At 46.8% G+C, this 25,842-nt stretch overlaps 1 protein-coding gene across 1 annotated transcript in view; it reads left to right on the forward strand.

The window, feature by feature from the left end:
• Positions 1–25,842, forward strand: part of LOC144606559 (sodium- and chloride-dependent GABA transporter ine) — an 83,581-nt gene that overhangs the window by 17,540 nt on the left and 40,199 nt on the right. The window contains exons 2-3 of the mRNA XM_078422814.1: positions 23,187–23,321; positions 24,770–24,977. Coding sequence (XP_078278940.1) covers positions 23,187–23,321; positions 24,770–24,977 — 343 coding nt within the window. The remainder of the gene's footprint in view (positions 1–23,186; positions 23,322–24,769; positions 24,978–25,842) is intronic.

The following is a 25,842-nucleotide window of genomic DNA, read 5'->3' on the forward strand; positions in this document are numbered from 1 at the left end:
ACAAAATGCTGGAGTAACTCAGCAGGTCAGGCAGCATCTCAGGAGAGAAGGAATGGGTGATGTTTCGGGTCGAGACTCTTCACAGGGTCTCGAACCGAAACGTCACCCTTTTCCTTCTCTCCAGAGATGCTGCCTGACCCGCTGAGTTACTCCAGCATTTTGTGTCTCCCTTCAAGAAAAGCTTCTTCCCCACTGTGATCAGACCCTTGAACACACCTCTCATGGGTGAGGGTGAGTTCCTGATCTTCCAATCTACCTTGTTGCAGACCTCATTTCAGATTATGTTTAGGGTGGGAAGGATCAAGGGATGTGGGGAGGTTAATTACTAGGTTAATTCCCGGAATGGCGGGACTGTCATATGTTGAAAGACTGGAGCGACTAGGCTTGTATACACTGGAATTTAGAAGGATGAGAGGAGATCTTATCGAAACGTATAAGATTATTAAGGGGTTGGACACGTTAGAGGCAGGAAACATGTTCCCAATGAGTTCCCATGTTCCCAAAGAGAGAGAGAGAGAGAGAGAGAGGGAGAGAAAGAGAGAGAGAGAGAGAGAGAGAGAGAGAGGGAGAGAGGGAGAGAGAGAGAGAGAGAGAGAGAGAGAGAGAGAGAGAGAGAGAGAGAGAGAGAGAGAGAGAGAGAGAGAGAGAGAGAGAGAGAGAGAGAGAGAGAGAGAGAGAGAGAGAGAGAGAGAGAGAGAGAGAGAGAGAGAGAGAGAGAGAGAGAGAGAGAGGAGAGAGAGAGAGAGAGAGAGAGAGAGAGAGAGAGAGAGAGAGAGAGAGAGAGAGAGAGAGGTCTCTCTACAAGGGAGTCCTCCCCCTTTACATCGGGGACCTGGGGTGGAGAGTGTTGCACAGAGCCGTTGTGTGTAATAAATTTTTGAGCCGGTTCACGGACTCGCCGGCAGCCTGTATTTTCTGCGACGAGGAAGAGTCCGTGTTCCACATGTACACGGAGTGTGTGAGGTTGCTGCCCCTGTATGAGTATCTAAAGGGGTTGCTCCTCAAGTTTTGGCTGCATTTCAGTCCTACGATCCTGGTGTTTGGGCTCGGGGCTGGGAGTGGGGAGGGCCGGTCAGGAGGGTGGGATTTCCCTGTCGGTTTGCTCTTGGGCCTGGCCAAGATGGCCATTCGTGGGTCCAGGCAGCGGGCAGTCGATGGTCTTGCCAGAGTGGGCTGCCTCCCCCTCTTCCGGGCCTACGTCCGTGCGCGCGTGTCCCTAGAGAGGGAACACGCGGTGTCCACGGGGACGCTGGAGGCCGTCCGTGGGCGCTGGTCACCGCGGGGGGTTGAGAGCATTGTAAATAATGAAGGCAACGTTGTATTATAATGACTACCTGATGTTTTGTAACCTCTGATTGTGGTTTTGATGTGATGTATCATGTGTTTGTGCTGAATAAAGTCATTGAAAGAAGAAAAAAAGGAAAAAAAAGAGAGAGAGATTTTGTGAGCATCTGCTTCTTCATCGCACTCTACTTTGCAAAGGTCAAAACCCATTTTGAATCTGTGCAGAAACCACTTGAGATGCTAGATTTTCTTCTTGGAACAGTTGGAATCAAGGGTTTTGTGAGCTGTACAAATGGTAAATGCTGTCAGTAAATGTGCTGTTGGAGCCACTGCTGTCTGAAGGCCCTGGCTAAGCCCTCTACATGCAGCCAAGTAACAGTTTCCCCGACTGTCATCCCCTGGCTGTGGGACAACGCAGCTGCCTGGTAAGTCCATGTGGTTTGGCATCACACGGTAGGATTAATACTCTACAGAGAAGCGGACATGCACGTTAGCAAGTGTTGGAATGTGCAAAAACTTTTCCACCTCACATCCATTTGCAGCAATTGCTAAATTTGCCAAGGAGTTGCTGGTACACCTGGACATTGGACACAGTTACATTAGTCGGGACTGTGCAATGGTAAAGACTACCTTCATTGAAGACCCCTGGACTATCTTTAATTGGACTTTGAAGATAGACACAAAAAGCTGGTGTAACTCAGCGGGTCAGACAGCATCTCTGGAGAAAAGGAATGGGTGATGTTTTTGGGTTGAGACCCTTCTTCAGACTGGCTTTAAACATCATTCATGTTATTCCCTTTATCGTGCATCTGTACACTGCGGATGGAAGTTACTTATTCACAAAATGCTGGAGTAACTCAGCGGGTCAGGCAGCATCTCAGGAGAGAAGGAATGGGTGACGTTTCGGGTCGAGACCCTTCTTCAGACTGATGTCGGGGGGGGCGGGTCAAAGGAAGCATATAGGTGGAGACAGGTAGAGGGAGAACTGGGAAGGGGAGGGGAAGAGAGGGACGGAGAGAGAGTTAGGGAGAGGGAGAGAGAGAGAGAGAGAGTAATCTGCTGAGTTACTCCAGCATTTTGTGAATAAACACCTTCGATTTGTACCAGCACCTGCAGTTATTTTTTTGTACATTGCAGATGGCTCGATTGTAATCATGTAATGTCTTTCCACTGACTGATCACATTGAATGGCGGTGCTGGCTCGAAGGGCCGAATGGCCTACTCCTGCACCTATTGTCTATTGTCTATTGACTGGTTGGTACGTAATGGAAGACTTTCACTGTACCTCGGTACAGGCGACAATAAGCTAAACTCAAACTCAAACTCAAAGCTTCTCTTCAAGTCAAGTCAAGTTTATTTGTCACGTGCACATACACGATGTGCAGTGAAATGAAAGTGGCAACGCCTGCGGATTGTGCACAAAAAAGAATTACAGTTACAGCATATAAATTAAAGTTAATACAGAGAAGACAAAATGTAGTCCCTGGAATTATAAAAGTTAACACTCCTGATGGCCTGTGGGAAGAAACTCCGTCTCATCCTTGTGCTGGGCGTCTTCCTTTAGCGTCCTAGCAGTGCACCCAGCGCTTAATCCGATAAGGAAGTACAATTACCTCCATCCCTGCAGGAGAGAGAGAGAGAGAGAGAGAGCAGTCACAACCAGGAAAACATCCTGGAAATGCCCTGCATCAATCCGTCCATCATTCACTGCAGAATAGCAGCTCATATGTTCATTAGGAGCCTAGTAGGCCATTCTTTTCCCTATTCTTTCTTCAAATGGGTTTTATAGTTAGCCAACTAATAAAGTTGGGCGGCACGGTGGCGCAGCGGTAGAGTTGCTGCCTTACAGCGAATGCAGCGCCGGAGACTCAGGTTCAATCCCGACTACGGGCGCCGTCTGTACGGAGTTTGTACGTTCTCCCCGTGACCTACGTGGGTTTTCTCCGAGATCTTCGGAGAGTCCTCCCACACTCCAAAGACGTGCAGGTTTGTAGGTTAATTGGCTGGGCAAATATATTAATAAATTGTCCCTAGTGGGTGTAGGATAGTGTTAGTGTGCGGGGATCGCTGGGCGGCGCGGACCCGGTGGGCCGAAGGGCCTGATTCTGCGCTGTATCTCTAAATCTAAAAAATCTAAAGTTCATAAATTCTACGAGCGGAATTAGGCCATTCGGTCCATCAAGTCTACTCCGCCATTCTATCTTTCCCACTCCACTCCATTCTCCTGCCTTCTCCCCATAGCCCATGATACTCTTAGTGACAGATAATATTGTGTAGCATGTGAGCAAACCTTTATGTGTGTTGGCGGTCAGAAACTTCTCACACTATTTGTCGGACTGCCGACTCAGATCCAACTGAGCAAACTCCTGCCCTCCGGACCGAAGTACAATTCCTCTTCTGGAGTCGTAGAGTCATAGATTGACACAGAGTGTAAACAGGCCCTTCTGCCCAACTTGCCCACACCGATTAACATGTCCCATCTGCACGAGTCCTATTTGCCTGCATTTGGCCCATATCCCTCTCAACCTGCCCTATCAATGTACCTGTCCAAATGTTTCTTAAATGTTGGGGTAGTCCCTGCCTCAACCACCTCCTCTGACAGCTCGTTCCACACACCCGCCACCCTTTGTGCAAAAAAGATTGCCCTTCATGTTCCAATTATATCTATTCCCCCCTCACCTTAAGCCTATATCCCCTGGTTCTCGATTCCCCGACTCTGGGCAAGAGACTCTGTGCGTCCACCTGATCTATTCCTCTCGTGATTTTCTTCTCTAAGTTTGAAACACCGCTCCAGGGATGAGTTAATTAAGAGTCGTTTTGTAATCTATTATACTTTAACACTGCCAGAATGGCTGCTCACTGACTGGGTACTTAACAGGCTCAATTATTCTCTCTCTGAAGCCTGGCGATTTCTGCTTCCAATTTTGGTTTTGTTGCATGAAGCAACGATCTTGATTTGAAGAATCGAGATCACTGGCATCAACAGGAGCATTGGGATCAGAGGAGCACTGAGTTTAGAGTTTAGAGATACAACTTGGAAACAGGCCTTTCGGCCTCCCCTTGTCCACGCCTGTACGCTAATTCTATGTTCTCCCACCTTCGCATCTTATTAATGAAGCCAACGAACCTACAAACCTGCACATCTTTGGAATGTGAGAGGAAACCGGAGCACCCGGAGGAAACCCACACTGTCACAGGGAGAACGTACAAACTCCATGCAGACAGCACCTGCAGCCATGATCGAATCTGGGCCTGTGGCGCTGTGAGGTGGCAACAAGTTGGGTCCCTTTTACAGAGTGCTGTCCTAAAGTCTGAAGAAATCTAAAGAATCGCAGTCTGAAGAAGGGAACCGCTCCGAAAGGGGGAAGTCTTTTAGGACCGAGATGAGAAAGTTCTTTTTCACACAGAGAGTGGTGAATCTGTGGAATTCTCTGCCACAGAAGGTAGTTGAGGCCAGTTCATTGGCTACATTTAAGAGGGAGTTAGATGTGGCCCTTGTGGCTAAAGGGATCAGGGGGTATGGAGAGAAGGCAGGTACGGGATACTGAGTTGGATGATCAGCCATGATCATATTGAATGGCGGTGCGTACAGGCTCGAAGGGCCGAATGGCCTACTCCTGCACCTATTTTCTATGTTTTCTATGTTTCTATGAAACACCACCCATCCTGTTTCTCCAGAGAGATGCTGCCTCACCCGTTGAGTTATTCCAACACAGTGTCTATCCTCGGTATAAACCTGCATCTACAGTTCTTTGTTTCAACACACACCTTTCTCTTGTTTGAACCAGCGGTCAGTCAACATGTTGGCAGACTGTGTCGAAGATTTTAAAATGTATTTCACTATAATACAAAAGGAGGCAACAAAAGAGAGCAAAGCTGAACTACTATCTACCTCCTTGGTGACCCTCGGACTATCCTTGATCGGACTTTGCTGCCTTTACCTTGCACCAAAGATTGTGGGGAGTCCAGAACCAGGGGCCACCACAGTTTAAGAATAAGGGGTAGGCCGTTTAGAACGGAGATGAGGAAAAACTTTTTCAGTCAGAGAGTTGTAAATCTGTGGAATTCTCTGCCTCAGAAGGCAGTGGAGGCCGATTCTCTGAATGCATTCAAGAGAGACCTAGATAGAGCTCTTAAGGATAGCGGAGTCAGGGGGTATGGGGAGAAGGCAGGAACGGGGTACTGATTGAGAATGATCAGCCATGATCACATTGAATGGTGGTGCTGGCTCGAAGGGCCGAATGGCCTACTCCTGCACCTATTGTCTATTGTCTATTGTCTAAACGTTATTCCCTTATTATGCACCTGCACACTGGAAAGGGCTCGATTGTAATCATGTATTGTCTTTCCGCTGACTGGACAGCGCGCAACAAAAGATTTTCACTGTACCTCAGTACACGTGACAATAAACTAAACTGAAGCCTTTTGGCCCATTTGGTTCACACCGGATCGCAAGTTGTACAGGGCATTGGTGAGACCGCACCTGGAGTATTGTGTGCAGTTTTGGTCTCCTAATCTGAGGAAAGACGTTCTTGCCTTAGAGGGAGTACAGAGAAGGTTCACCAGATTGATCCCTGGGATGGCGGGACTTTCATATGAAGAAAGTCTGGATAGACTGGGCTTATACTCGCTAGAATTTAGAAGACTGAGGGGGGATCTTCTAGAAACATATAAAATTCTTAAGGGGTTGGAGAGGCTAGATGCGGGAAGATTGTTCCCGATGTTGGGGGAGTCCAGAACCAGGGGTCACAGCTTAAGGATAAGGGGGAAGTCTTTTAGGACCGAGATGAGAAAACATTTCTTCACACAGAGAGTGGTGAGTCTGTGGAATTCTCTGCCACAGAAGGTAGTTGAGGCCAGTTCATTGGCTATATTTAAGAGGGAGTTAGATGTGGCCCTTGTGGCTAAAGGGATCAGGGGGTATGGAGAGAAGGCAGGTACAGGATACTGAGCTGGATGATCAGCCATGATCATATTGAATGGCGGTGCAGGCTCGAAGGGCCGAATGGCCTACTCCTGCACCTATTTTCTATGTTTCTATGTTTCTATGTTTCTATGCAAGAGTCATAGACTTATGCAGCATAGACCCTTCTTTAGAGTGAGTTTGGGAAGACTCAATGATTTACAATGGCCATCATTGTGCTATCAGTGTATGTGTTTTGACGATAATCTGACCTGCTGAGAATTGTCAGCAACTTCTCCTTGCTCTGCTGTTGAGGTTCAGGGTGGGAAAGGGGAGATATGCTGCATATGTTTCTGGATTGTGCCGCAAGGAACAGCAGATGCTAATTTAAATCGAAGATAGACACAAAATGCTGGAGTAACTCAGCGGGACAGGCAGCATCTCTGGAGAGAAGGAATGGGTGACGTTTTTAGGGACGAGACCCTTCTTTAGACTAAAGAAGGGTCTCGACCTGAAATGTCACCCCTACCTTCTCTCCAGAGATGCTGCCTGTCCCGCTGAGTTACTCCAACATTTTGTGTCTATCTTATGTTTCTGGATTGTACCACATTGAAGAAAAGTACGGAGAGACCGGCAGACCACTGAAGTTTCCTTAACATTATGTTAAGGTATGTAGGTTAATTGGCTGGGTAAATGTAAAAATTGTCCCTAGTGGGTGTAGGATAGTGTTAATGTACGGGGATCGCTGGGTGGCACGGACTTGGTGGGCCGAAAAGGCCTGTTTCCCGCTGTATATATATGATATGATATGATGATATGATTACACGGAAAAAAAAAGGAATAGTATCACAGCTTAGTTGAGTAGTAGTTTCATATCTTTCAGATCCCTAAAATAAGAATCGATGATTTTGGATTCAGCCCCCTTTATTATAAAGCTGAAAAGGGGCCAAATTATGATCCTTCAATCCATCAGCCAAATATAGACAATAGACAATAGACAATAGGTGCAGGAGGAGGACATTCGGCCCTTCGAGCCAGCACCACCATTCAATATGATCATGGCTGATCATTCTCAATCAGTACCCCATTCCTGCCTTCTCCCCATACCCCCTGACTCCGCTATCCTTAAGAGTATCTAGCTCTCTCTTGAATGCATTCAGAGAATTGGCCTCCACTGCCTTCTGAGGCAGCGAATTCCACAGATTTACAACTCTCTGACTGAAAAAGTTTTTCCTCATCTCAGTTCTAAATGGCCTACCCCTTATTCTTAAACTGTGGCCCCTTGTTCTGGACTCCCCCAACATTGGGAACATGTTTCCTGCCTCTAACGCGTCCAACCCCTTAATAATCTTATACGTTTCGATAAGATCTCCTCTCATCCTTCTAAATTCCAGTGTATACAAGCCTAGTCGTTCCAGTCTTTCAACATATGACAGTCCCGCCATTCCGGGAATTGACCTTGTAAACCTACGCTGCATGCCCTCAATAGCAAGAATATCCTTCCTCAAATTTGGAGACCAAAACTGCACACAGTACTCCAGGTGCGGTCTCACTAGGGCCCTGTACAACTGCAGAAGGACCTCTTTGCTCCTATACTCAACTCCTCTTGTTATGAAGGCCAACATTCCATTGGCTTTCTTCACTGCCTGCTGGACCTGCATGCTTCCTTTCCGTGACTGATGCACTAGGACACCCAGATCTCGTTGTACGTTCCCTTTTCCTAACTTGACACCATTCAGATAATGGTGTAAAGATATTCTCCTTTGCAGAATATTTTACCTGCTAAGTGAAATGTTGTTTTAATGTGAGTTTCAATGCCTGTATAACTCGTTGTCAACTAGCCCACAGCCAACAATGGACCATTTCCTTGATTATCGTCACTTTTCTGCGTATCTTTCACAAGTTCATGAGTTATAGGAGTGGAATTAGGCCATTTGGCCCATCGTTTCTACTCCGCCATTCAATCATGGCTGATCTCTGCCTCCTAATCCCATTTCCCTGCCTTCTCCCCATGACCCTTGACACCCATTCTAATCAAGAATCTGTCTATCTCTGCCTTCAAAAAATATCCACTGACTTGGCCTCCACAGCCGTCTGTGGCAGCGAGTTCCACAGATGAACTACCCTCTGACTAAAGAAGTTCCTCCCCACCTCCTTGCTAAACGAGCGCCCTTTAATTCTGAGGCTATGACCTCTGGTCCTAGACTCTCCCACCAGTGGAAACATCCTCTCCACATCCACACTATCTGAGCCTTTCTTTATTCTGTAAGTTTCAATGAGGGTCCCCCCTCAACCTTCCAAACTCCAGTGAGTACAGGCCCAGTGCTGTCAAACGCTCACCGTATGCTAACCCACTCATTCCTGGAATCATTCTGGCGTGTTCTTCCATATCACGTGTGGCGGCGCCTTAACGGCTGCGGCTCGCTGGCAGTCTGTTTGTCCTTTTTCCTTTTTTGTTTGTGTGTTGGTGTTGGGGTGGTTTGTTTTTGGCTGTGTATGTGTGGGGGGTGTGGGGGGTGGTGGGGTGGGGGTTGTGGGGTGGGGGAAATCTTTCTTTTTTTAGGTCTCTTCCTCGGGGCGAGGCTCGGCCGCGGGGCCTTCCATCGCCCGGCGTGGCTCGGCCACGGGATTTTCCATCGCCCGGTACGGCCGTAGGACTTTCCAGCGCGGCGTGGCTCGGCCGCGGGACTTACCATCGCCCGGTGCGGCTCGGCCGCGGGGCTTTCCATCACCCGGTACGGCCGCAGGACTTACCATCGCCCGGTGCGGCTCGGCCGCGGGGCTTTCCATCACCCGGTACGGCCGCGGGACTTACCATCGCCCGGTGCGGCTCGGCCGCGGGGCCTTCCATCCTCGGTAGGGGTCGAGCTGTCTGTCCGTGGGAGGAGCATGGGGGAAGAGAGAGGAAGTTTTTTTGCCTCCATCACAGTGAGGGGGTGTTTGGAGTCACTGTGATGGATGTTTGTGTTGGGGTCGTGTGTCTTGTGTTCTTTTCTTTTGTTTTTGCTCTGTGACTGCTGGCAAATGAATTTTGTTCGGTATCAAATGACAATAAAGCTATTCTGTATTCTGTATGCTAACCCACTCATTCCTGGAATCATTCTTGCCAATCTTTCCTTCATTTGTTCTGTGTACCGTCTACATCTCTCCTCATCCTCTCCCCTGATTCTCAGTCAGAAGAAGGGTCTCAACCCGAAAAGACACCTATTCCTTTCTCTCCAGAGATGCTGCCTGTCCCGTTGAGTTACTCCAGCGATTTGTGTCCATCTTCGGTTCAAACCAGCATCTGCAGTTCCTTCCAGCGTAGGTTCACTAGGTTAATTCCCGGAATGGCGGGACTGTCGTATGTTGAAAGGCTGGAGCGATTGGGCTTGTATACACTGGAATTTAGAAGGATGAGGGGGGATCTTATTGAAACATATAAGATAATTAGGGGATTGGACACATTAGAGGCAGGAAACATGTTCCCAATGTTGGGGGAGTCCAGAACAAGGGGCCACAGTTTAAGAATAAGGGGTAGGCCATTTAGAACGGAGATGAGGAAGAACTTTTTCAGTCAGAGAGTGGTGAAGGTGTGGAATTCTCTGCCTCAGAAGGCAGTGGAGGCCAGTTCGTTGGATGCTTTCAAGAGAGAGCTGGATAGAGCTCTTAAGGATAGCGGAGTGAGGGGGTATGGGGAGAAGGCAGGAACGGGGTACTGATTGAGAGTGATCAGCCATGATCGCATTGAATGGCGGTGCTGGCTCGAAGGGCTGAATGGCCTACTCCTGCACCTATTGTCTATTGTCTATTGTCTATTGTTATGTTACTGGGATTCTCCCAGAAGTAGATGTAGGTTAGTTAGTATTTACCCAGTCTCGCACAGAAGTCAAGTCAAGTCAACTTTATTTCTCACATACATATACAAGATGTGCAGTGAAATGAAAGTGGCAATGCCTGCGGATTGTGCTAAACTACAAAACAGAATAGAAAGAAAAAAAAAATTTAACACAAAAAATAAATTAATACAGTGAATTAAATTAGTCCCTGGCGATATGAGAGTTAACAGTCCTGATGGCCTGTGGGAAGAAACTCCGTCTCATCCTCTCTGTTTTCACAGCGTGACAGCGGAGACGTTTGCCTGACCGTAGCAGCTGGAACAGTCCGTTGCTGGGGTGGTAGGGGTCCCCCATAATGTTGCTGGCTCTGGATCTGCACCTCCTGATGTATAGGTCCTGCAGGGGGGCGAGTGTAGTTCCCATGGTGCGTTCAGCCGAACGCACTACTCTCCGCAGAGCCTTCTTGTCCTGGGCAGAGCTGTTCCCAAACCAGATTGAGATGTTGGCAGACAAGATGCTTTCTACAACCCCAGAGTGGAAGCACTGAAGGATCCTCAGAGAGACTCTGAATTTCCTCAGCTGTCTGAGGTGGTAAAGGCGCTGCTTTGCCTTACTCACCAGTGCGGCAATGTGTGTTGTCCATGTCAGATCCTCTGTGATGTGGACTCCCAGGTATTTAAAGCTGCTCACCCTATCCACAGTTTATTACTTGTTCTGTGCGGTCACTCAGCTGGGAGTTGGACCCATCTCTCTGCTGGCAATAAGCCCTTGATAATATAAATGTGTCAGGCAGCTTTTCTAGCTGCTGAGGAGAAAGAAGGGGTTGGACACAAATGATCCTGGGCGAGATTGCAGATCACAGCCTGCACTGCAAAAACACAAGTGTAGGAGCAGAATATGGAAAAGCTTTCCACTTTAACCGCTTGCTGCCTGTCAAACGTTGGTGGCGGCACAGTGGCACGGCGGTAGAGTTGCTGCCTCACAGCGCCGGAGACCCAGGTTCAATCCTGACTGCGGGTGTCGCCCGTACAGAGTTTGTACGTTCTTCCCGCGACCGCGTGGGTTTCCTCTGGGTGCTCCGGTTTCCTCCCACACACCAAAGACGTACAGGTTTGTAGGCCAATTGGCTTCGGTAAAGTTGTAAACTGTCCCTAGTGTGTGCAGGATAGTGTTAGTGCGCGGGGATCGCTGGTCGGCGCGGACGCGGCGGGCCGAAGGGCCTGTTTCCGTGCTGTATCTCGAAACTAAACTAAACTAATAAGGATAAAATCTGGGCAGCTCTGGGTGTTCTTTTTTTTAGAGCATGGAAACAGGCCCTTCAGCCCACAGAGTCCACACCGACCATTGATCACCCATTAACACCAGTCCTAAGATATTCCAATTTCTTATCCACTCCCTGCACACTAGGGAAAATTTAGAGAGGGCAATTAGCCTACAAACCCGCGCGTCTTTGGGATGTGGGTGGAAACCTGAACACCCAGAGGAAACCCACGCGGTCACAGTGAGAACATGCAAACTCCACACCGACAGCACCCGAGGTCAGGATCGAACATGGTTCTTTGGCACTGGGAGGTTGTAGCTCTAAACCATCAGCTCCACCACACTGCCTCTGTGTTGATTACTGACGAGTGCAGTTTGACTATTCTATGTGTAGGAAAGAATAGCAGATAGACACAAAATGCTGGAGTAACTCAGCGGGACAGGCAGCATCTCTGGAGAGAAGGAATGAATGGATGACGTTTCGGGTCGAGACCCTTCTTCAGATCCTACACAAAGAACTGCAGATGCTGGTTTACACCAAAGGTAGACACAAAATGCTGGAGTAACTCAACGGGACAGGCACCATCTCTGGAGTTCGAAACATCACCTATTCCTTTTCTGCAGAGATACTGCCTGTCCCGCTGAGTTACTCCAGCATTTTGTATCTGTCTTGACTATTCTATGGATAACTGACCTCCAACCATATCACTGAAAGTGATGATAATGAGGATTTATTTTAAAAGTTTTGTCCACTCGTGTTTATTTTGTAGCTTAGCTCAGATCCTTAGAAACACAGAAACATAGAAAATAGGTGCAGGAAGAGGCTGTTTGGCCCTTCGAGCCAGCACTGCTATTCATTGTGATCATGGCTGATCATCCACAATCAGTAACCCGTGCCTGCCTTCTCCCCATATCCCCTGATTCTGCTAGCCCCTAGAGCTCTATCTAACTCTCTTTTAAATTCATCCAGTGAATTGGCCTCCTCTGCCTTCTGTGGCTGAGAATTCCACAAATTCACAATCCTCTGGGTGATTTTTTTTCTCCTCAGTTTTTAATGGCTTCCCCTTTATTCTTAGACTGTGTCCCCTGGTTCTGGACTCCCCCAACATTGGGAACATTTCTGCATCTCTGGAGAGAAGGGACGGCTGAGGTTTGGGGCCGAGACCCTTCTTCAGACTGGCGTCAGGAGGGGAGGGAAATAGATAGATAGATGAGGAAGTGTGAAGGTGTGAAAACAGGGCAAAGGTAAATGGAGATCAAGGAAAATGTAGAATCGAGGGATCACAGAGTGGGAGCAGCGAGAGAGATGTTGCTGAACTCTCGTCGGCGAGAGGAGAATGCAGTAAGTAATTCAGAAAGCTTTATACTCTACACTTTGGAGATATGCTGTGGAAACAGGCCCTTCGGCCCACCGAGTCCACACTGACCAGCGATCACCCTGTACACTAACACTATCCTACACACTAGCGACAATTTTACAACTTACCAAAGCCAATTAACCTACAAACCTGTACGTCTTTGGAGTGTGGGAGGAAACCGGAGCAACTGGAGAAAACCCACGCAGTCACAGGGAGAATAAACAAACTCTCTGCAGGCAGCACCCGTAGTCAGGATTGAACCTGGGTCTCCGGCGTCGTAAGCAGCAACTCTACCGCTGCTCCACCGTGCCCCTAACGGACTGGTACGGCCTTTGGCTAGGTGGACAGAATGTAAAAGAAGGGAGATTATGCTTTCGTTGTGAATGATTCAGAGGACTACATCAGTGGTGACTATTGGCGTTCATATTTAAGGAAATCAATCTTGCTTAGGGAGTCCAGATTTAAGGGAATCTGTGCCAATTATTGATACTTGGAACCAGTTCCGAGAAGGTTCACTCAACAAATACCTGGAACGGGCAGATTGTCAAATGAGGAAAAGATGAACAGATTTGGCCTGTATCCATTAGCGTTTAGCAAAGTAGGTGGGGAGTAAGTGTTTGAAACATTGGACCCTGGGAAAGCTTGACAGGTGAAACAAGGGGAGAAGGTGGTGAATTCGTTGCCAGAGACTGTTGTAGGGGCCACGTCATTGGGTCTTTTTAAAGCAGAGATGATAGATTGGTGATGCGTAAGGGCATCAAAGGTTACGGGGAGAAGGCAGGAGAATGGGGTTGAGAGGGAATAATAGGTCAGCCATTGACGCAAAATGTTGGAGTAACTCAGCGGGACAGGCAGCATCTCTGGAGAGAAGGAATGGGTGACATTGTGGGTCAAGACCCTTCTTCAGACCCGACCCGAAACATCACCCATTCCTTCTCTCCAGAGATGCTGCCTGTCCCGCTGAGTTACTCCAGCATTTTGTGTCTATTCTCTGCCTCAGAAGGCAGTGGAGGCAAATTCTCCGAATGCATTCAAGAGAGAGCTAGATAGAGCTCTTAAGGATAGCGGAGTCAGGGGGTATGGGGAGAAGGCAGGAACGGGGTACTGATTGAGAATGATCAGCCATGATCACATTGAATGGCGGTGCTGGCTCGAAAGGCCGAATGGCCTCCTCCTGCACCTATTGTCTATTGTCTATTGTCTATCTTCGATTTAAACCAGCATCTGCAGTTCTTTCCTGCACATGCATCAGCCATGATTGAATGGCGGTGCAGGCTCGATGGGCTGAATGGCCTAATTCTGCTCCTATGTCTTGTGGTCTTATGGTTTCCGTACTACCACTGGTGCATGGAGCCTCTGGCCTGCTTTGAGTATCACTCTCCTTGACAAACAAATCGATATCATATCCGATTTACAGCTGAAACTCGCTAATCATTATAAACCGATCAGTCTATAATAGGGTGCCAGCAGCTCCCTCCCAATCTATAGATCAATAAAGAGTGTGTGGAATATTGCTATTGATTGAAAGAGAAATATTATATCACACAACTGTATGTGGAAAGTTGTCACACTGTAGAACATTAAAATAATACATGTGGAATGATAAGCATAAAGGAAAGATTGCAATAAAATATAAAAGCAATATATTTAAAGGGAGGCAGAGTGGCCTAGTGATAGAACTACTGCCTTACAGCGCCAGAGACCCGGGTTTGATCCTGACTATGAGTGCTTGTCTGTAAGGAGTTTGTACGTTCTCCCCGTGACCTGCGTGGGTTTTCTCCAAGATCTTCAGTTTCCTCCCACACTCCAAAGACGTACAGGTTTGTAGGTTAATTGGGTTGGTGTACGTGTATAAATGTACATTGGCCCTTCTGTGTGTTGGATGGTGTTAATAATAATAAATAATAATAATAATACATTTTTATTTGTCATATGTAGGTTGGCACAGGGTCAATGGTACAATGAAATGTATTTGACAAGACAACGGGTCACCTCAGCAGTAATATTCCAAGGATAAATAAGATTTTAAAAATGACATTAGTAAGGTACAAAGACAATATTAAAAATAGGTAAAAAGACAATATTAAAAATAATCAACATATAATAATAATAATAATGCATTACATTTATATAGCGCTTTTCAAACACTCAAAGACGCTTTACAGGGATTTCTAGAACATAGAGAAGTGAATAAATAGATAAATAAGTAAACGAACAGAGAAAGGAGACAGAAGGTGAGGTGACCTTCAGTGGTTGAAGGCAGTGCTGAAGAGGTGAGACTTCAGTGATGTTTTGAATGTGGTGAGTGAGGAGGAGTCTCTGACGGTTTGGGGTAGTGAGTTGAAATATATGATTTGAAATGTGTTTATGAGTTAATGTGCGGGGATCGCTGGTCGGCGCGGACTCAGTAGCCCGAAGGGCCTATTTCCGCGCTGTTTCTCTAAACTTAAATAAACGAAACTAGAAAAAAGTCTAACCAATTTGCAAATTATTGGAATTGCGTTTTGTTTTTTTCCCCTGTCATCTTAGTTGGATTCGCTGATTTTCTGAACAGCTTACGGGAATTTGTTGAGACAGTGTTGCTGTTGTTTATTGTCCAATGATTCAAGTTGGTGTGGATATTGACAGCCTGAACAGTCCACGCAGTTCATTGCCATCGACGTCTGTGATGAGGTATTAATGATTGTGATGGAAACACAACGTGGGGCCTGAATGATGAATAACAGTTGACAACCAGAAAATAGCACAATCACTTCACATTGTAAAATTATTAATCCACTCCAAAAAAAAAATCAGCAGATAGATACACGTTCGGTGTTGGTTAAATCATTTCTTGGACGTTTCACTGGCTCATTGGATTGATTCGTGGGTCTCGGATCAGTAACTGTTACACGCTTTAATAAACGGTCTTTTCAAGCATCAAGTCAAGTCAAGTCAAATTTATTTGTCACATACACATACTCGATGTGCAGTGAAATGAAAGTGGCAATGCCTGCGGGTTGTGCACAAAAAGAATTACAGTTACAGCATATAAATAAAGTTAATAAGTTACTAAACATAGCACAAAAAGTGTCGACAAAAATTTAGTCTCTGGGGTTATCAAAGTTGACAGTCCTGATGGCCTGTGGGAAGAAGCTCCGTCTCATCCTCTCCGTTTTCACAGCGTGACAGCGGAGGCGTTTGCCTGACCGTAGCATCTGGAACAGTCCGTTACTGGGGTGGCAGGGGTCCCTCATGATCTTGCTTGCTCTGGATCTGCACCTCCTGATGTATAGGTCCTGCAGGGGGACGAGTGTAGTTCCCATGGTGCGTTCTGCCGAACGCACTACTCTCTGCAGGGCCATCCTGTCCTGGGCAGAGCTGTTCCCAAACCAGACTGTAATGTTGCCGGTCAGGATGCTCTCTACAGCCCCAGAGTAGAAGCAATGAAGGATCCTCAGCGACACTCTGAATTTCCTCAGTTGTTCCCCAATGGTTGGGGATAGCTCGAAGGAGAGCAATGAGAGGGAATAGATTATCTTCATTGCTATCACAAATAGCTCGTTGGAAGCTATTTGATGGTCTGACACATTTGGAAAACTGACAACATTTTTCAGACACCAGTGGCTGACTAGAACCACTTTCCACATTGGTCCCCAGAGTTGTAAGCTGGCAACACAGCTAAAGACAGACACAAAATGCTGGAGTAACTCAGCGGGACAGGCAGCATTTCTGGAGAGAAGGAATGGGTGACGTTTCAGGTCGAGGTCCTTGTTCAGACTGCTTCGACCCGTAATGTCACCCATTCCTTCTCTCCAGAGATGCTGCCTGTCCCGCCGACTTACTCCAGCTTTTTGTGTCCGTCTTCGATTTAAACCAGCTTCTGCAGTTCTGTCCTACACATTTTGTCTGCACCACAGCTAATTGACTACGAATGTGCCTCAACGACATTAATCATTAGTCGTCAATTTATTGTCACGTGTACCGAGGTACAGGAAAAAGCGTTTGTTCCGTGCTAAACAACCAGCGGAAAGACAGTAGATGAGGAAACACTTTTTCATCCAGAGAGTTGTCGATCTGTGGAATTTTCTGCCGCAGAAGGCAGTGGAGGCCAATTCACTGGAGGCCTTCAAGACAGAGTTAGATTTAGCTCTTAGGGCTAACAGAATCAAGGGATATGGGGAGAAAGCAGGAACGGGGTACTGATTTTGGATGATCGGCCATGATCATATTGAATGGTGGTGCTGGTTCGAAGGGCCGAATGGCCTACTCCTGCACCTATTTTCTATGTTTCTATGTTTCTATGTTGACATGATTACAATTGAGCCATCCACAGTGTACAGATACCCAATGAAGGGAACATCATGAATAACAATCTGACGCGCGATAAAACCAGTAAAGTCCGATCAAAGATAGTCTGAGGCTCCCCAATGAGGTAGGACAATGAGATATTTCAATGGAATGTTCTTGCAATGTCAAATCCTTGCAATGTCCATGCACGCTTTGTAGACTACACAGGTACATAGAAAATGAAACTCTAGATGATATGAAGCATATTTTCTTGCATTAATTGTCAACAAATACATGCACTTGCTCAAGCAGGGAAATACAACATTTAAACACGTTAGAACAGGAATTACGTGCCCACTGTGAAAGAGTTTTCATTATATGAGTTGCCCAGTCAATGTGGTTATAATTATAACGATTAATCTGGAATTGGATATATCATAACAATATTGTTAGTACAATGTTGTTACCCTGTTCATCAAAGGGCCATATTTGCAATACTATGCAAATATTTAGATGAGTAAGAGGATATTGATTGAAACATATAAGGCCACGAGGCATACAAATATAAAAGACACAAAATGCTGGAGTTCATATGTTTTGTAGATTATAGGAGCAGAATTAGGCCCATTAAGTGTACTATACCATTCAATCATGGCTGATTTATCTTTTCCCTTTCATATGAAGAAAGACTCTACAGACTAGGCTTATACTCGCTGGAATTTAGAAGACTGAGGGGGGATCTTATTGAAACATATAAAAATTTTAAGGGGTTGGAGAGGCTAGATGCGGGAAGATTGTTCCCGATGTTGGGGAAGTCCAGAACCAGGGGTCACAGCTTAAGGATAAGGGGGAAGTCTTTTAGGACTGAGATGAGAAAACATTTCTTCACACAGAGAGTGGTGAGTCTGTGGAATTCTCTGCCACAGAAGGTAGTTGAGGCCAGTTCATTGGCTATATTTAAGAGGGAGTTAGATGTGGCCCTTGTGGCTAAAGGGATCAGGGGGTATGGAGAGAAGGCAGGTACAGGTTACTGAGCTGGATGATCAGCCATGATCATATTGAATGGCGGTGCAGGCTCGAAGGGCCGAAAGGCCTACTCCTGCACCTATTTTCTATGTTTCTATGTTTCTAATCCCATTCTCCTGCCTTCATCCCATGACCCCTGACACCCGCACTAATCCCGAAGAATCTATCAATCTCTGTCTTAAAAATATCCATTGACTTGGCCTCCACAGCCTTCTGTGGTAAAGAATTCCACAGTAACTCAGCGTAACACAGTACTGAGTAACTCAGCAGGTTGGGCACCATCCCTGGAGAACATGGATTGGTGATATTTTAGGTTCTGACCTTTCTTTAGGACTGAATGAAGTCAGAATGAAGAAGGGCCCTTACCTGAAAGATCACCTGTCCATGTTCCCAATGAATGATTCCTAACCCATTGGGTTGCTCCAGTGCTTTGTGTGGTGTTTTTTTTGTAAACTAGCATCTGCAGTTCCTTGTTTCTACGTTTAGGCATTCGATTATGGTGGATGTGAAGTGGATGTTTCTTCATGTAGAAGAATCTCAAACTAGTCTCCGCTTATTTTTTTTCAAGGGTTGCTCTTTTAAGACACAGACGAGGCAAGGGTTTGCCTCGATGAAGCAACATGGTGGTTGCATCGGCCATTTTCTATGGAGTGGTCTGCTGGAGCAGCAGCATCTCAGCGGCGGAAGGGAAGAGACTCGACAAGCTGGTCAGGAAGGCCAGCTCTGTCCTGGGTTGCCCCCTCGACTCAGTGCAGGCGGTGGGAGAGAGGAGGATGGTGGCAAAGATAACATCGCTGCTGGACAACGACTCCCACCCCATGCAGGACACTGTCACTGCACTGAGTAGCTCCTTCAGTGACAGACTCCTTCACCCCAAGTGCATGAAGGAGAGATATAGGAGGTCCTTCCTTCCCGCTGCTGTGAGACTGCACAACCAGCACTGCTCCCAGCAGACGAGTCAACAGTAACAGTTGAGGAATACACAGTAAATTGATGACAATTAATCCTTGTCTTTACTTTTATTTATAATGAATGTTTCTTGCTATCCACTTTGCTGCTGTAACACTGTAAATTTCCCCGGTGTGGGACAAATAAAGGAATATATATATATATATATAAATTTATTTCAGATTGTCATAATCTTTTGGAACTCTCTTCCTCAAAGGATGGTGGCAGTGTAATCTTTGAGTGTGTACGACAGAGGGAGGCAGGTGGTTATTGAGCAAAGGAGCAAAAGGTTCATGTGGATAAATAGGGATGCGGTTACAATCAGATCAGCCATGATTTTGTTAAGTGGTGGGGAAGCTCAAGAGGCTGAGAGGAAAACTCCTGCTCCTAATTCATATGGTCACATATACATTCATGTATCGGAAATGCTGGAGTAACTCAGCGGGACAGGCAGCGCCTCCGGAGAGAAGGAATGGGTGACGTTTAGTGTCTCGACTCGAAGCGCCACCCATTCCTTCTCTCCAGAGATGCTGCCTGTCCAGCTGAGTTACTCCAGCGCTCTGTGTCTACCTTTGGTGCAAACCAGCATCTGCAGTTCCTTCCTTTACATTCATGTGCCCTTCCTTTTAAGTATCTAGGGGTAGCGTAGGCATCAGTGAGTTATAAGGAGGTCGTTTTCACCGTGTGCGATAGAGTAAATAGATCGTGTAAGAAAATAACTGCAGATGCTGGTACAAATCGAAGGTATTTATTTCACAAAATGCTGGAGTAACTCAGCAGGTCAGGCAGCATCTCAGGAGAGAAGGAATGGGTGACGTTTCGGGTCGAGACCGGCAATCGCTTCGCTCAACACCTGCGCTCGGTCCGCGTTAACCAATCTGATCTCCCGGTGGCTGAGCACTTCAACTCTCCCTCCCATTCCCAGTCTGACCTTTCTGTTATGGGCCTCCTCCAGTGCCATAGTGAGTCCCACCGGAAATTGGAGGAACTGCACCTCATATTTCGCCTGGGTAGCTTGCAGCCCAGTGGTATGAACATTGACTTCTCCAACTTTAGGTAGTTCCTCTGTCCCTCTCTTCCCCTCCTCCTTCCCAGATCTCCCTCTATCTTCCTGTCTCCACCTATATCATTCCTTTGTCTCGCCCCCCTGACATCAGTCTGAAGAAGGGTCTCGACCCAAAACGTCACCCATTCCTTCTCTCCTGAGATGCTGCCTGACCTGCTGAGTTACTCCAGCATTTTTTTAAATAAAAGTGGAGTAAATAGATCAATCATTTCTACATTTTTACCATTTTTTTTTGTTTCCGTGGGCTTCCAAGGATTGAAAAATCAGGAGGGATATAAAATGAGCTTTAAACTCCCCTCTCACCTATTGCCTTGACTGACAGCTACAACACTTACGTTTCAAGTGAAACTTTAAGTCAACCATCAATCCTTTTCAATACCGAGCTTTAGTCGGCTGTGACCGTGGATAAATTAAATATCGAATGGTCCAAGTGTTTAAAGTGGCAGCAGAAATAAATGGGAGGAGATACTGGAGCCCACTGATGAGTGTAGGGGAAAGGATTGTTAAAATTGACTAGCCTCCGGCAGGACTTGCAGAATATATTCCCAGAGCATGTTATATGTGAACTTCTGATAGCACTTAATATTTCATCCAAATTAACTAGTTCTCAGTGAAGCACCAATAAATTAAGCCTGCATTTGCATTTTTCCCTGCTCTGTACGTTTCATGCTGAACTCCTGAGTCAGGCCACCACTCTGACTTCAGTCACTGAGAATTATGTTGCTCTTTAATGAATCGAGTTCTTCACCCCTTTCAAAATATCAAGCAATCGTACCGCCAGATTGGGGAGCAGCATCTTCCACTTCCACTGTGGTCAGACCATGTCATGGCGACACAGTGGTGCAACTGTTAGAGCTGCTGCCTCACTACTCCAGAGACCCTGGTTCAATCCTGACCTCGGGTACTGCCCGCGTGGAGTTTGCACGCTCCCCTGTGATCACATGGGTTTCCTCCGGTGCTCCGGTTTCCTCCCACATCCCAAATAACGTGCGGGTTTGTAGGTTAATTGGCCTCTGCACATGCTCCCCAGTGTGCAGGGAGTGGACGCGAAAGTGGGATAATATAGAGCTGGTGTGAATAGATGAGAGTTGTGAATCTGTGGAATTCTCTGCCTCAGAAGGCAGTGGAGGACAATTCTCTGAATGCATTCAAGAGAGAGCTGGATAGAGCTCTTAAGGATAGTGGAGTCAGGGGGTATGGGGAGAAGGCAGGAACGGGGTAGTGATTGAGAATGATCAGCCATGATCACATTGAATGGCGGTGCTGGCTCGAAGGGCCACATGGCCTCCTCCTGCACCTATAGTCTATTGTCTATATTGTCTATGATCAATGATCGGAGTGGACTCTGTGAGCCAAAAGGCCTGTTGCTATTCATATATCATATCATATATCATATATCATATCATATCATATATATACAGCCGGAAACAGGCCTTTTCGGCCCACCAAGTCCGTGCCGCCCAGCGATCCCCGTACATTAACACTATCCTACACCCACTAGGGACAATTTTTACATTTACCCAGCCAATTAACCTACATACCTGTACGTCTTTGGAGTGTGGGAGGAAACCGAAGATCTCGGAGAAAACCCACGCAGGTCACGGGGAGAACGTACAAACTCCTTACAGTACAGCACCCGTAGTCAGGATCGAACCTGAGTCTCCGGCGCTGCATTCGCTGTAAAGCAGCAACTCTACCGCTGCGCTACCGTGCCGCCCATATTGAATGAATGAATGTTCCTTCCATAAGATAGGACGTAGTCCCAATTTTCCAACATATCTCATCACTGACATTGGGCTTCATCTCTGGAAGTTTAATGCTACAATACTGTGAAACTATATCCTGCACTCCTGTGGGGTTTTTTCTTGGCATTACCTGTTGTACACGTGTTATACTTGTGTGTGGCTAGAACTGAGTGAAGAAAAGTCTTCTTCATTTTACTTACGGGAGACATTTTCAGAAAAAGACTCAAAGTGCTGGAGTAGCTCGATGGATCAGGCAGCTTCTCTGGAGAACATGGACAGGTGACGGGTCCATTTCGGGTCGGATCCATGTTCTCCACAGATGCAGGAGGACATGTTTAGATGACATTTTGCATCGGGATCCTTCTTCAGACGCACACTATAATTATCCACTTCAGCGCACGACCATATTTGCTATAACTTTGTGTAAACCATCCCCCCTTATTAACTGATTGAACGGAAATGACCAGACTTAGAAAGCTGATGAGATTTTTGTTTATATGAATATCTAACAAAAAGTTTACCTCAGAAATGTCAGTGGAAGGAAGTCAAAATTCTTAGGGTGCCAGGACAAAAATCCAAGGACTGTAATAGACAATAGACAATAGACAATAGACAATAGGTGCAGGAGTAGGCCATTCGGCCCTTCGAGCCAGCACCACCATTCAATGTGATCATGGCTGATCATTCTCAATCAGTACCCCGTTCCTGCCTTCTCCCCATACCCCCTGACTCCGCTATTCTTAAGAGCTCTATCTAGCTCTCTCTTGAATGCATTCAGAGAATTGGCCTCCACTGCCTTCTGAGGCTGTGAATTCCACAGACTTACAACTCTCTGACTGAAAAAGTTTTTCCTCATCTCCGTTCTAAATGGCCTACCCCTTATTCTTAAACTGTGGCCCCTTGTTCTGGACTCCCCCAACATTGGGAACATGTTTCCTGCCTCTAACGTGCCCTTAATAATCTTATATGTTTCGATAAGATCCCCTCTCATCCTTCTAAATTCCAGTGTATACAAGCCTAGCCGCTCCAGTCTTTCAACATATGACAGTCCCGCCATTCCGGGAATTAACCTAATAAACCTACGCTGCACGCCCTCAATCCTCAATCCTCAATCCTCAATCCTCAAACCTCAATCCACTTCAGTAGACCAAAGGGCGGCACATTGGCGCAGCGGTAGAGTTGCTACCTTACAGCGGCCGAGACCCAGGTTCGATCCTGACTACGGGTGCTGTCTGCACAGAGTTTGTGACCTGCGTGGGTTTTCTCTGGGTGTTCCGGTTTCCTCCCACACTCCAAAGACGTACAAGTTTGTGGGTTAAATGGCTTGGTAGCCATTGTAAATTGCCCATAGTGTATGTAGGGTAGTGCTAGTGGATGGGGATCATCGGTCGGCGCGGACCCAGGGGGCCGAAGGGCATGTTTCTGAGCCGTGTCTCCAAACTAAACTAAATCACGGGCATTTGTCACAACTGCATTAATTTTAATCTGACGTTATTTCTTCTCTTTCAGGAGCGTTTCTGATCCCCTTCTTGGTGATGCTTGTGGTGCTTGGTATCCCACTTCTCTACATGGAAATCGCAGTCGGACAGTATTTTAGGGTCGGGCCAGTTAAAACGTTAGCCATGGTCTGCCCACTCCTCAAAGGTCAGTGCGATAGATTCACCTGCTGACCATCAGTCAGCCTTGGAAGTGTTACACCTGCATAAAGAGGAATTAAAAACTTACCTCTCAGACTGCAACACGGTACAACTTTAGACTTTAGAGATACAGCTCCGAAACAGGCCCTTCGGCCCAATAAGTTCGTGCCAGCCCTTCGGCCCAATAAGTTCGTGCCAACCAGAAGTCAACCCGTACACAAGGGCTATCCTACACATTTTATAGAAGCCAATTAACCTACAAACCTGGACATCTTTGGAGTGTGGGAGGAAACCGGAGCACCAGGAAAAACTCCACGTGATCACGGGGAGAGCGTACAAACTCTGTACAGACAGCACCCAGAGTCAGGATCGAACCCGGGTCTCTGGCGCTGTAAGGCAGCAACTCTACCGCTGCGCCACCGTGCCACACTAACAACTGGAAGGTAGATACAAAATGCTGGGGTAACTCAGCGGGTCAGGCAGCATCCCAGGAGAGAAGGAATGGGTGTCGTTTCGGGTCGAGACCCTTCCTCAGATTTTGTGTCTACCTTCGATTTAAACCGGCATCTGCAGTTTTTTTCCTACCCTGACAACCCTGGAATACTTCAGCTGGTGAGACAATGAAATCAGAACCTAGGGATAGTGAATCAAACATAGATGATTTTGTAAGCCCAGAAGTCGAATCATGGAGGTATGTACCATGGAAACAGGCCCTTCAGCCCAACTTGTCCATACCGACCAAGGTGCCTTCCTGAGCTAATCCCATTTTCCTGCAATTGTTCCGCATCTCTTAAAATCTTTCCTATCCATAAACATCTCCAAATTCTTTCGAAGGTTGTAATTGTACCTGTCTTTGTCGCTTCCTCTGGAACTCGTTGCGTATCCCACCACTGTCCTTCTCAAGTGTACTCCTACAACTCTTATACTCCTCACGGGACCTGTGTGATCCGAGGTGCCTGTATCCATAAAGGTTGTTTGTGCACATGAATGAATGAATCAATGAATGAATGCTTTATTCTCACAAGTAACAGTTCTTGGGGCGGTCACGGTGGCGCAGCGGTAGAACTGCTGCCTTACAGCGCCGGAAACCCGAGTTCGATCCCGACTACGGGTGCTGTCTGTACAGAGTTTGTACGTTCTCCCCGTGACCTGCGTGGGTTTTCTCCGAGATCTTCGGTTTCCTCCCACACTCCAAAGACGTAAAGGTTTGTAGTGCAATTGGCTTGGTGTATGTGTAAATTGTCCCTAGTGTGTGTAGGATAGTGTTAATGTGCGGGGATCGCTGGTCGGCGCGGACTCGGTGGTATGAAGTTTGTTGATTCATACTGTAGGCTCTTGTATGCTACAAGGACCACAGTCAGAGGTGGTGGCTGCTTTTGTGCTACAAGAGTGTAATTATGAATAATATGCTCTTATTCAAGAACGGCATAAGATCTTCTATCCCATCTCTTCCAGGTGTTGGTGTGGCCACGGTGGCCATCTCCTTTATAATGTGCACGTATTACAACCTCATCATAAGTTGGGCCCTCTATTACCTCATCAACTCCTTCCAGAACCCTCTGCCTTGGTACAGCTGCAACAACACCTGGAACCGTCCGGAAAGCTGCACAGTTAGTTACACTGCCAGCAACACCACCGACTCCGCCAGTCAGCAGTTCTTTGAGTAAGTCCTCAATGTTGTCCTGCAAACATAGAAACATAGAAAATAGGTACCGGAGTAGGCATTCAGCTCTTCAAGCCAGCACCGCCGTTCAATATGATCATGGCTGATCATCCAAGATCAGTACCCCCCGTTCCTGCTATCTCCCCATACCCCTTGATTCCATTAGCCCTCAGAGCTCTATCTAACTCTCTCTTGAATACATCTGTATTAAAGTCTTCTAAGCGATGGAGCATATCTAATAACTCACTCAGAAATGACACAGGAGGATCAATGCTTGAGGTCACACTAGGGCAACACGGTGGCACAGCGGTAGAGTTGCTGCCTTACAGCGAATGCAGCGCCGGAGACTCAGGTTCGATCCTGACTACGGGCGCCGTCTGTACAGAGTTTGTACGTTCTCCCCGTGACCTGCGTGGGTTTTCTCCGAGATCTTCGGTATCCTCCCACACTCCAAAGACATACAGGTTTGTAGGTTAATTGGCTGGGCAAATGTAAAAAGAATTGTCCCTAGTGTGTGTAGGATAGTGTTAATGTGCGGGGATCGCTGGGCGGCACGGACCCGGTGGGCCGAAGGGCCTGTTTCCGCGCTGTATCTCTAAATCTAAAAAAAAACCTTCACCAAAAGTTCACAAGTCATAGGAGCAGAATTGGGCCATTCGGCCCATCGAGTCTACTCCGCCATTCAATCATGGCTGATCTATTCTTTCCCTCTCAACCCCATTCTCCCTGCCTTCTCCCCGTAAACGTTGACACCGTTATCAATCAAGTATCTGTCAATCTTCGCTTTAAAAAAACCAATGACATGGCAATAAATTCCACAGATTCACCACCCACTGACTAAAGAAATTCCTCTTCCTCTCTAATC

This window comes from Rhinoraja longicauda, chromosome 26 (assembly GCF_053455715.1).
Source record: "Rhinoraja longicauda isolate Sanriku21f chromosome 26, sRhiLon1.1, whole genome shotgun sequence".
NCBI lineage: Eukaryota > Metazoa > Chordata > Chondrichthyes > Rajiformes > Arhynchobatidae > Rhinoraja > Rhinoraja longicauda.